At 43.5% G+C, this 12,580-nt stretch overlaps 1 protein-coding gene across 1 annotated transcript in view; it reads left to right on the top strand.

Moving 5' to 3' along the window:
• AMOT (angiomotin) overlaps positions 1–12,580 on the top strand; it is a 62,434-nt gene that overhangs the window by 25,364 nt on the left and 24,490 nt on the right. Inside the window, exons 6-8 of the mRNA XM_024128136.2 lie at positions 4,825–4,969; positions 5,805–5,897; positions 9,035–9,180. Coding sequence (XP_023983904.1) covers positions 4,825–4,969; positions 5,805–5,897; positions 9,035–9,180 — 384 coding nt within the window. The remainder of the gene's footprint in view (positions 1–4,824; positions 4,970–5,804; positions 5,898–9,034; positions 9,181–12,580) is intronic.

Genomic DNA, 12,580 nt, shown 5'->3' with positions numbered 1-12,580 from the left:
AGACCGGGGCACGAACCCGTGTCCCCTGCATCGGCAGGTGGACTCTCAACCACTGCGCCACCAGGGAAGCCCCATCTTATTGGTTTAATATCGATGTAAAAGTCTCCACTTGTGGGTCCCTGCGTGACTTACGGGCGCGTCTTCAGGATTCTTATATTTCAAGGTTATAGGTGGAGCAAACTTTGGAAAAAGCCTTCTGCCTGTCTTTCTAGCACAAGTAACATCTCGCAGACACCATAGCCCTCAAGAAAGCTTAACTGAGTGTTTGAGAATTACAAAGGCAGAGAAACTGCTTCAGAAGGTCAAGAACACTGGAGAGGTCTGTGTAGGTGAAGGACCTGCCAGCATAAAGACTTTTCCTTTTGATTATATTTCCCCAAATACTGATTTTGAATGTTAAATATAAACCCACAGTTCCCAGAAGAATCTCACCACTGAAGTTAGATCCTGCCCTGCCTTGTTCTGGAAAGGGCTTAGAGTACTTTTCCGAGTGGCAGTTCTCACAGTGACCCTTTTTCAACACCCTTTCCTTTTTCCCTCTTCTTGCTTTGGTCCTTCCCTGCAGATCAAATTCAACATCTGCTCTCTTTCTCTGGTGTGTGTGGCGGGGCAGGAGGGGCTTAGCACCACAGCTGGGTGACAGGTGACAGCCCTAGGCTGAGGAAGTAGCAAAAGGAGTGTATGTCCCAAGTTCACGTTCTTTCCTGGGCCCCTCCTGAGTCTACTGCAGCTGGGACTTTATCTCTTGAGTGCCCTAAGCTAGGAACCTTACCTCTTGGCTTCCAGTGGCTGTTGGTGAATAGGGTTATGCCTTTGGCAGCCTCTTTACAGCTTTTGTCATTGTGGAGCTCCTGTGGTTTGATCTCCTGACAATGCAGACTGTTCAGGGAGGTGAGGGTGAAGGTGGAGGAGGGAAGGAATGTTGCCTGGTATTGTTCAGCAACTCTGTCCTTAGGAGACACCCAGGAGTGGAAATTTCAGGGGCCTGAATGAAGCTGACAATATGTAAACACCAGATCTGGGTCCTAATGAAGAGGAGGGCTTACTATCAGCTAAGTATTTTTATGTAGCAAAAAATGCTTACCACCTACCCAATGTTCCCAAGTCTGGATGGGGGTTGTTGGGTAAGAAATGTTTCTTCCCAGCTTTGCCCACAATTTAACATTCTCTCCCTCCTCTCATACCTGCCCCCCCATCACATTGGTACAATAAATTAATCATACTCACACACTAGAAGCAGACTGGCCCATTGGCTGATTAGGTTTAAGAGTTGACACCGCTCCCTAAACTCTCTATTCATGGTGGCCCTGGCCCCATCTTTGATGCAGTAAACAAAGGATGGACCCAGATCTTCTGCAGGCTCTCTTTGCCAGAGGATGGTGAATGTTTTTTTGAGGGGGAGGGTGGGTGGCAGGGAAGTGGAGCAGAATAGGATTTGGGTTGTGGTTTTGTTCCCCAGTATGGGGAAAGATGCCTCAACCAAGTGTAATCGGGACAGCTTGAGTGTTGGGAGAAGTGAAGGCTGTCCCAGTGCTGCAGTGCATTAGAGGCACAGGTGGGGAGAAGAGGACAAGGAAAGTGGGGAGAATAAGGTAGATATCAGCTGGTGCTAGAAAAAAGAAGAAGGCCCGAGGCTCATGAGGGGAATAAATAGACAGAATAAGTCTGGAAACCCACCACCATCCTCCCTCTCCACTGCCCGCAGACCAAACCAATGGATACGCCCTTCTGTGACTTCTTTTCCTGGAAGGTCCTGTTGACAGATGTACAACTTGCCCTTTTGGAGGGAACAGTATCTACAAAGAGGGTAGGGAAAGGATCGGTACAACATCTTGAAAGAGTCCTCTGAACAGCTTGAGTAAAGGGACAGCCTTCCACGAGGATGAGGAGAAAAGGGAACCCTTGTACACTATTGGTGGGAATGTAAATTGGTGTAGTGACCGTGGAAAACAGTATGGAGGTTTCTCAAAAAACTAAAACTAGAACTACCATATGACCTAGCAGCTTCGCTCCTGGGTATATATCCGAAAGAAACAAAAACACGAATGCAAAAAGATACATGCATCCCAATGTTCATAGCAAGATTGTTTACAGTGGCCAAGATATGGAGGCCACCTAACTATCCATCAACAGATGAATGGATAAAGAAGATGTGGTATGTATACCCCCCGCACACATACAATGGAATACTACTCAGCCATAAAAAAGAATGCAACTTTGCCATTTGCAGCAACATGGATGGACTTGGACGGCATTATGCTTAGTGAAATCAGTCAGACAGAGAAAGACAAATACTGTACATTATCACTTATATGTGAAATCTAAAAATCAAAACCAACTAGTGAATATAACAAAAACGAAGCAGGCTCAAAGATATAGAAAACAAACTAGGGTTAAGAGTGGGGAGAGGGGAAGGGGGAGTGGAGAGATAGAGGTAGGGGATTAGGAGGTACAAACTATTGTGTATAAAATAAGCTACAGGGTTTCCCTGGTGGTGCAGTGGTTAAGAATCTGCCTGCCACCGCAGGGGACACGGGTTCGAGCCCTGGTCCGGGAAGATCCCACCTGCCGCGGAGCAACTAAGCCCGCGAGCCACAGCTACTGAGCCTGCGCCCTAGAGCCTGCGAGCCACAACTACTGAAGTCCACGTGCCTAGAGCCCATGCTCTGCAACAAGAGAAGCCACTGTAGTGAGAAGCCCACGCACCGCAAAGAAGAGTAGCCCTTGCTCACCACAACTAGAGAAGGCCGCGCATAGCAACGGAGACCCAAAGCAGCCAAAAATAAATAAAATAAATAAAATTTTTTAAAGAAAGCTACAAGGATATATTGTACACGACAGGGAATATAGCCAATATTTTATAGTAACTATAAATGGAGCATAACCTTTAAAAATTGGGAATCACTATATTGTACACCTGTAACATATAATATTGTACATCAAATATACTTCAATAAAAAACCGTAAACAAACAAACAAACAAAAAATGGGGACTGCTTTCCAGGTGTGGCATTCTGTGGGGCACTGGAAAGCCTTGTACCCTAAAGGCTGCCCAGAGCAGACCAATACCAAGCCTGCTCTTTCAAATGGAAATGTGTATTTTCTCTACTGAGCACTTGAATTTCATGCAAAAGCTTTATCAGGCTCAGGCCTTGCAGATCTTGTCTCTAAATGCCATTCACCAGTTTTCACCTTCTGTGCTGCTATCTTGGTGCCATCTGCAAGGAGAAAAACACTCTCAAGTCTGCTCTTTTCTGTGGTGTAATCCTCATTTGTTTGCAGGCAGTCCTGCCTCAGGCATCATTTTGGAGCTGGGACGGGTGGAATCTAAGTTGTTTGGTAACCGCACCTTTCTCCGAGTCTCCCACGGGGGGCCTGATATTTCTCCCCATAAAGTACCCTGAGCTTTGTTAAGGAGGATAGTGGAAAGCTGAGAAGGAATGCAGAATGGTTGCAGGAGTCAAATTTTATTTGAAAATTGCTTAATAGGCCATGAGGTTTACTTGTCTTATACAAATCATATGCAAATATCTCTGTGGTTGTGATATGTGCAATGAAACTCTACTGGTTCCAGAAAGACTCTGGAGTCTAATTTCTTATTTTCTTCCTGATTTGGGCTGATTCAGGGCAGGACCCTTTCTCTTTGAGGTTTTGTGTGTGTGTGTGTGTGTGTGTGTGTGTGTGTGTGTGTGTGTGTTTCCCTTTTACAAGATTTGCTGGGGTGTCATAAAACACAACTCTGATCGTGAGTTTCTGTTAACAACTCTGATCGTGAGTTTCTGTTAAAAAATCTGTTCTGGTTTCCCACTGACTACGGGATAAAGTCCAAATGCCTGGCATTAAAGCCCTTTTATGATCTGACTCCAATCTGTCTTTGCAGCCAGATCTCACCAGCTTCCCCCTGTGTACCCCACAGTGTCCAGCCAAACGAGACTACTGGTCATTCTGGGAATGCATTCGCTCACTCAGAATAGAATACCCTTCCCCTCACCTCTGCTCATTGAAATCTGACCCAGCTTTCAGGATCCTACTCTAAATGCCACCTCCTCCCTGAAATTCTTCTCCTCTCACTTCACCCCCAAGCAGGAATAACCTCTTCCTCCCCTACACTTTATAACTTTACTCCTTTTCTTAATAATGTATCTTTCCCTATATTCTTTTACTTGATTAGACTGAAAGCTTCTTGAGGGCAGTTATAATGTCCTCATTCATATTTACACACCCTACGGTGCTTTAAGGGTTCTTGTAATACTTGGCCCCTGGTAAATGTTTGTTAAATTGAACTGAACTAACTACATGAGTCTGAGGCTTAGGGTTTTTAGGGTTCACCTCTGCCACTGACTTGCTCTAGAAAAGGCCGTTGAAGTCTTCTCTCTGCTAAAATGGGGAGAGGTACCCTTGTGTAGGCCAATATCATCCCGGATTGAAATAAACATATGAAAGCCCTTTGAAAGCTCTGCAATAACTATATACATTATTATTAATATTTTCAAAATTAAGAAATTCTTATTCGGAAAGGAAAATCATTTATAACTATACTTATGAAATTTATCCTCTCCCACCACCTTCTCTGAAGGCAGAAACATGTATTTGTTTTTAACCTGAGGAAATCTCGTGACCTGGTGAGTTAATTACTGAGCTCAAAGTTGAACTTAGAAATTCTTCCAGGAAACTTTTCTCATCTGACTGTGTTATGCTTGCCTCCTGGCCATCTGTAAAGCCCTGGGAGAAGTTGTCATTAAGGATTTACATATATGTTTTCAGATCGTCCTCCCCATCAACTTCCTGTCATCATCACTATCTTTCATTTTTGTTGTCGTTCAGGTGGAGACAGAAATCCAGCGTGTCTCAGAGGCATATGAGAACCTTGTGAAGTCATCCTCCAAAAGAGAGGCCCTGGAGAAAGCCATGAGAAACAAGCTTGAGGGCGAGATTCGGAGGATGCATGACTTCAACAGGGATCTGAGAGGTGAGGGAATCACTTCTGAAGCATCAGTCAAGATGGTGAAGGGAACAATAAGGTCCTACTGTAAACAACAAGGTCCTACTGTATAGCATAGAGAAGTATATTCAATACCCTGTGATAAACCATAATGGAAAAGAATATAAAAAAGAATGTATATATATATATATATAAATATGTATAACTGAATACTTTTCTGTGCAGCAGAAATTAACACAACATTGTAAATCAACTATACTTCAACTTTAAAAAAAGAATGGTGAAGGGAAGGGCTAAGCTAAGGAGCACATGGCGAGGCCTTCTAGGTCTTGTCCAGCCCACTAGGATAGTCAGCAAATTGCAGAACATAGACCAGGCTGGGTTTTTGTGACTACAATAGTGTCTGGTCCTAAGCTTTCTTAATCAAAGTGGGACGAACTGATGTGTGAATCAGACAGTATCCCTCCCGGGTCTCCTGGACCCACTTGGCCTGTCCCCATAGTCTGTGTTACCTCTCTTCCTTTCCAGGTTTAAAGATTTTGTAATAACTTTGATGATTTTTTTTCCTGGTGGATGAAAGCTATCATATATTCAGGGATGGATTCCTTGGTTGGAATTTAGAAATCTGCACTAAGGTTTTGTCAGTGAGGAGTGAAAGTATTAAAGTACTCACTTCCTCCTTCCCCGTCGTGGTCTAGTATTGTTTTGGGATCCACATTTGCAAACTTATATCTGTGTCACCCCTTCTTGTGTAACAAGAAGAGACAGGCTTGTTTTGCCCAAGATCACTGTTTGGAGGGCAAATAGCATGTGCTTGGAAGTTTGTCCTTAGGGCCCTGTTGATTGTCTCCAAATTCCACAGAGCGTCTAGAGACGGCCAACAAGCAGCTTGCAGAGAAGGAATATGAGGGGTCAGAAGATACCAGAAAAACCATCTCTCAGCTCTTTGCAAAAAGTAAGTCTGAAAGCTTCAGCAGCAGGTATTAATATGTGGGTGGGAGTGAGGTGTATGAAAAGGTTACACAGTTCTATTTAGCCTTCTAGAACAGCCAGGGCACAGTGAATGTCATCTAAGGATTCTTTTTCCTGTTCAAGCATGAAGTTGGGAGATTGTGTTCTTTTCCTTCCGGCCAAGAAGGCTGCTTGCTGCAACATCTAGTCACATCAACATAACTCCTTCTGTATTGAAACAGAGAAGCCCCTTGGAATCCCTGCTTTTTGTCATGCTAGCTGAAAAGGACCTTGGTAAACTTGAGGTCCCTTAATATTGGAGGGATTTATCATTGAAGGCTCCATGTGTTGGCTCTGGAAGAGATGGGATTAACATGCAGGATTGATGATTAGTGCTTAGAATACCCAACTTGTACCTGGGGCTCCCTTAAACGCCCTGTATTATATCATATCATTCCATGTTGGGGGATTGCAAGGGTAGCTGGACGGAGACCACTGCTAAGGCCTCAACTAGTGACTCTGGTGTGGAGTTGGAGGGTGTGGGGGAGGGCAGAGCTATGTCTTCCTCCTAATAGTGTTTCCTTTGTCTGGAAATACTCCTAGGACCCTGACAATGAATTAATCCTCTTCTTTATCGAGTCCCTAAGGGACTCCACCCAGCTAGACAATGCCTCATTCTTTCCAATTGCCACAGTAAAACCAGCAATAAAAACTACACAGTGGATTGAGTCCATAGGGAGAGTGAATTTCGGGGGAAACAGATGATCTACCCTGACTCCTGCAGATGCCCATAGTTGGTGTCCCCTACCCCTAGCCTCCACCAGTGCGGTTCCCAGCTGGAGGAGCGCTTGATGGGGACTTGTCAGGCCCCATCTTTGCTGGGCCTCCACATGACCCTTTCAAGTCATTCCATGCGGCTTCCAGTCAGCTTTTACAAGTTGTTTGATCTTCACTTAACAATATCTCCCTCCCTTCCTGGGTTGCTCTCTTGTGCTTTGGCTTTAGAACTAGGGCTTTTTTTTCTTCCTCATTTCCCTGAGCCTCCTGTTCCTCTGTCAGTATGTCTTAGAGAAAGGAATGTAGTTTTTCTGGTGTCATCAGTGCTTAGTGTAAATTGTTGTGAAGTTGCTTTTGCAGTGTCACAGTTACCTTGGAAGCTACTTCACTGGTGGAGAGGGTGGCAGCCTCCCAGTATAAAACAAAACAGAAAATGTATGGATTCTTGGCCCTGGATCTGCTACTTCTCCCTGCGTGGAGATGGTATTTCAGGTGTCCTAGGAGTTCTGCTGCTGGTTTATAAAATGTGGTAATTTAGTAGGTCAAATTGTATTCACAGCAGGGTGAAAGACTGTCACATGGTTCTAGAAGGGAAAAGTGGACTCTACCTAGTAGGCAGGAAAGAGGACATGACTTTAATTTCTTTTGCCTTTGGGCGTCAAACTCTACCTAGTAGGCAGGGAAGAGGACATGACTTTTTTGTTTTTTTTAACATCTTTATTGGAGTATAACTGTTTTACAATAGTGCGCTAGTTTCTCCTTTACAACAAAGTGAATCGGTTATACGTATACATATGTTCCCATATCTCTTCCCTCTTGCGTCTCCCTCCCTCCCACCCTCCCTATCCCACCCCTCTCATGGTCACAAAGCACAGAGGTGATCTCCCTGTGCTATGCGGCAGCTTCCCACTAGCTATCTAATTTACATTTGGTAGTGCATATATGTCCCTGCCACTCTCTCACTTCGTCACAGCTTACCCTTCCCCCTCCCCATGTCCTCAAGTCCATGCTCTAGTAGGTCTGTGTTTTATTCCTGTCCTACCACTAATCTCTTCATGACATTTTTTTTTCTTAGATTCCATATATATGTGTTTGCATACGGTATTTGTTTTTCTCCTTCTGACTTACTTCACTCTGTATGACAGACTCCAGGTCTATCCACCTCATTACAAATAACTCAGTTTCATTTCTTTTTATGGCTGAGTAATATTCCATTGTATATATGTGCCACATCTTCTTTAGAGGACATGACTTTAATTTCTTTTGCCTTTGGGTATCAACAGGGCGCCACATGGTTGGAAGTATGTCAGGAACCAAGAAAGCCCTCTTGAAAAGGCCCCCTAGAGAGGCCAGACCAATGCAATCCTAGGAGAAGGCGGTGTGGTACAGTACAAAAAGCTTAGAACAACCTGGCCTTAAGTGTGGGCTCCACTACTTACTCTCCAATTGTGGGACCTGGTGCAAGTTACTCAAGCCCTCAGAGGCTCTGTTTTCTCATATGCACGATGGAGAAGAGAATAATACAACACCTGCCGTGTATGGTTGTTATGAGGATTAAGTTAGTACAATACTCAGTATGCAATAAGTATTCAACAAATGTTTATTTCTTCCCAAGGTACATCTGAATAGATACGTAAAGTCAGAGTGGGAAGGAAGGTGAGGCTGTCCTATTAAAGTCTTTCCTACAAACTTATGTATCAGTGTCTTGAGAGGAAGGGCACTCTACCTCCCAATGAGAATCAAAACCGCTCATTTGAGTTTCTGGTATGAGGTCTGTCCTAGTTAAAAGGGGAGGGACCTAGAAAGGCATGAGGCATAACTACATGTGTCATGGTCATCTGTAGCTACAATGTGATCATGGATTGATCTCAGTCAGAAAATCATGTTAGTGAGTAAAGGGTGGGATTTGCAGTTTTATGCATTTTATGAAATACCATATTTATATCGATTTAATATATTGTCATGAGGAAACAATGGGGAAAATTTGTGGAGGCTCAATTGCTCATTGGCCAAGACAAGACTGAAGAAGTAAAATTGAGGAGACAAGCCTACCTGTTCTTCTGACATATGTGTGTGTGTGTATGTGTATGTGTGTAAATTCTTCTTTGTATAATACTTTGCACAACACTTTTTACATCTACTTTCTCACTGCTTCTGCACAACCACCATTGTTAAGTGACTTCTGAATTTATACAGCAAGTTAGTGGTAGAGCCAGTGATAAGAGTCCAGATCTTGGTGTCCTGGTTCTTGTGGCTGTGTGTGAGAACACCAGAACATCTAGTAGTGGGTATGATTCAGTTTTGCTCAGGTAAGGTTTTGAGCTAGCTCTGGAATGGCAGTATTGATATTTCATGTCCTGATAGATAAGGAGAGCCAGCGGGAGAAAGAGAAACTGGAAGCGGAGCTGGCCACTGCCCGTTCTACCAACGAGGACCAAAGGCGACACATTGAAATCCGAGACCAGGCCCTGAGCAACGCCCAGGCCAAGGTGGTAAAGCTGGAGGAAGAGGTATGTGTAGTTTCCTCGGGTAGCATATGAGCCTGAGGGTAGAAGAGCTGGGAAACCAAGGGCACTGGGGGCCCCCCACTTTGGCGAACTGGCAGCTGCATCATCCCCCAACAGGAAGGTGCCATCTGCTACTTCTAGTTATAACTGTGCTGATGTGAGTAGACTTTGATTTCTTTTTTCTTCTCTTCAAGTTCCTTCCTTTTGCTCCAGAATAGAAAGTCACCAAGGTCAAGGATAAATTTTCATTTGCTCATTCATATAATAAGCTAACCACCCGCCTTCCCTAAGTTCTGACTGTATACCTAGCCCTGCCTTAAATTAAGCCTATGACAGATTTTATATATATATATATATATATATATACTCTCTTACATATGTACACGTGTGTGTATGTATATATACACACACACAAACACACACACACATACACATATATATATATATGTATGTATATATAGTCCTGCTCTTACAGGGCTTTAAAGCTTTATTTTGGAAGGGCTAGAAAATGATTCCGGATATTTTAAGGTACTCCAAGGATGTTGAAATCAGAATGGTTCTTGTCTCCCCATACTCAGTGGGAAGTTGGTCCTCTCAGGCAAAACAATGAATCTTGAGGGCTATGCCTCTTGTTGTATTTATTTTGCAGATTGATTTTTGAATAGAAGCAATCTTGGGGTGCCTGGCACAGGATGGGATCCAAGGACCATTTACAGTTTATGGTAGGCCAAGAGCTCTGCCCTGGCTCTTACTGGCTAGGTTCTGGAATGTAGGTATGTGGTAGGGTGAAGTTCTCAGTTTCTTGTGTGTAAGGATGGAGCCTTTCCTTGACAAATGCAAGGGCCCCCAAACTACTAAGCATCTGATTAATATGTATCTGATTACTCTCAATGTAGATGTTACTCAATTGCAACACTAAGCTGTGTTTATATGAAATAGAGGGAACTTTGCTGCTGGCCTGGCATTCATTAATCTTGGATGTCAGTTGTCATTGTATTGGAGTACTACTAGGTCTTAGATGTTTTGCACTTCAGGGAATGGGTATATTCCAGCAAGAAAATGAGGCTAAAATGTAACTTGGTAAAGAAAATCTCACATCTCACTGACTTGTCTATTCTAAAATTGGAATTGTTTTAAAAGAAAAAAAAATAGCCTCCATTATAAGAAGCTGAAATCTTTATAAACTTGAGATTACAAAAAAGTGTTTAGTGACCAAACCTTGAGCATTCTGGCTATTGCAGGTGAGGTATCTTTCCAACTTTCATTCATTGCCTGCTTCCTCTCCCTTAGTAAGAATGTCTAGTTCTTAAAGATCTCCTGACTTACAGATATCCTTTGATTTCTTTTGTGGGTGTTAACACACTTGTTGGAGCTATATTGTGGGCTCATGCTTTTCTAGTAGGTGATGCCATCTAACCTATGATGTCCTTTAACCTGAACTGCTTAATTGTTAACCTTCAGGTTGTATAAAATCAGGCTGATGTTCTGCTTCATCAGTTGTATAGATCAGAAATACTGCCAAGTTGCTTTATTGAAAATGAGGGATACTTGTACATGCTTGATGTCCACATCTTAAGAGCTTAGCACACCCTTTAGCCAGCCCTTCGCCATACCTCATATATTTCCTTCTTTTCCCTTTTTGCAAGGAAATGACAGAGTAAATTACAGGACGGGGATAAGACTGTATTCTTTTAGAGAAGGGAAAACTGAGAGACCCGCTGAGAAGTAGTTTGCTGGTGGTCACATGGCAAGTCTTGGGCAGAGCCAGGAATAAAACTGGAATCTCATGACTCTTCATTCCCTAGACCCTGCTGCCTGTCTCTCTGTCTGAATCATCCTTTGGTTCCACTCCCAAAAAGAAAATGTGGGCGCCTGTTCAGATTTAGTAACCTCTGCATCTTTTAATTTGAAAAGAAATTGCTTTACCCATTGGACCCCTGTTTTTCAACAGACTATGAGAAGCTTGTCTGGACTGCTTTGAGACTGGGGTATATAAACAGCCCCACTGCCCCTCCTGGAAGGGTGCCCATCCAGTTGGAGATAAATGGAGACAAAGATTCTGCAACCATCTTGGTTTGCAGTGTCTGAGGGCTCAGTGATAACTGGTTGTTAATCATGGAAATAGTATACTTGTATGGAGAGGATCTTAATCTGTAGTTCCCACCGGGCAGCCGTCACTGAAACAGTTGCCTGACATATATTTCTGGCTTTAGACTTCTGAGGCTTTTCTGGGAATTTGTTCCAGAGATTTTTAGTCATTTTCCAAGGCCCTGCTCCAAAATATGTAGATTTACAATTTAAAGAAGAAGCTCTAAATATTGGGCTAGGATTGAATGATGGCATCTAGTGGTCAGAGATATGTCACATGAACTCATCAATTATTGTTAATTTTTTAGTCCTCATCCAACCTGTTCTTTTGCATGTAGTCTAGTTGTTGGGAAATTCTGAGTTGCTGTTGCTAAAGGAGGCGGAACCTTTGATGGGGAGAGCAAGCTTCTACCCGGTGGAATCAGAGGCAGAGGCCATGTAATGCCTTCAGTCTCTCAAGCCAGATCACCTCTAGCACATATAGGGGCTTGAAACCACATCTCAGGGAAAATCCACAGATTCCTATTTTCCTTTTCATTTTAGTAGCCTATCAGAGCTGTGTCTGCTCCTGGGTGGTATTTTTCCTATCTCCTCCATAATATTCAAAGGAAAACATTCCTTTCCCTTATCTTCAAAGACGGGAATTGATAATTGAAGTTTTGTTTTTTTGCTGTGACTCAACCCCCACTAGGTCTCATTTTTCCTGGGGTAAAATTTTTAAGTACAGAACATTTAGGAGGTATTTAAGGTGAGTAGGTAGCCCTGGAACTAATCTAGTAAGGTTTCTTCATTGTGATTCCTTCACAAAATTAGCGAGCATTTCTAAAGCAATAAGAGTATTCACAAATAGAAAATATATCCCTCTATCTGTTGGAGATGGCTCAAGTCAGGTCATGTTGGAAGGCAGAGAGATATGTCAGATGCCTGCCTATGTCTCATAGAAGCAGATCATTTAGTTATGGCTTACAAATGGCACCATGCATTTTCCTTAGAAGTTCTTCTAGGGAAAACCTCTCTAGTCTACTTAGCAAATGAGAATTAGGGGAACCTTCCCAAATTAAGCCTTTATTCTAGGGAGTATTTTCTTAGCCTACTAAGTGCAAGGCCACTCAGGTTTAACTATTTTGCATTGCATCAAGATGGTCAGGTAGGGCTTCCCTGGTGGCGCAGTAGTTGAGAGTCTGCCTGCCGATGCAGGGGACGCGGGTTCGTGCCCCGGTCCGGGAGGATCCCACATGCCGCGGAGCGGCTGGGCCCGTGAGCCATGGCCGCTGAGCCTGTGCGTCCGGAGCCTGTGCTCCGCAGCGGGAGAGGC

Source organism: Physeter macrocephalus, chromosome 21, assembly GCF_002837175.3.
Source record: "Physeter macrocephalus isolate SW-GA chromosome 21, ASM283717v5, whole genome shotgun sequence".
In the NCBI taxonomy this organism is placed as follows: Eukaryota; Metazoa; Chordata; class Mammalia; order Artiodactyla; family Physeteridae; genus Physeter; species Physeter macrocephalus.
Note: the sequence above shows the minus strand (reverse complement) of the source record. Positions and strands in the feature narration are given on the sequence as shown.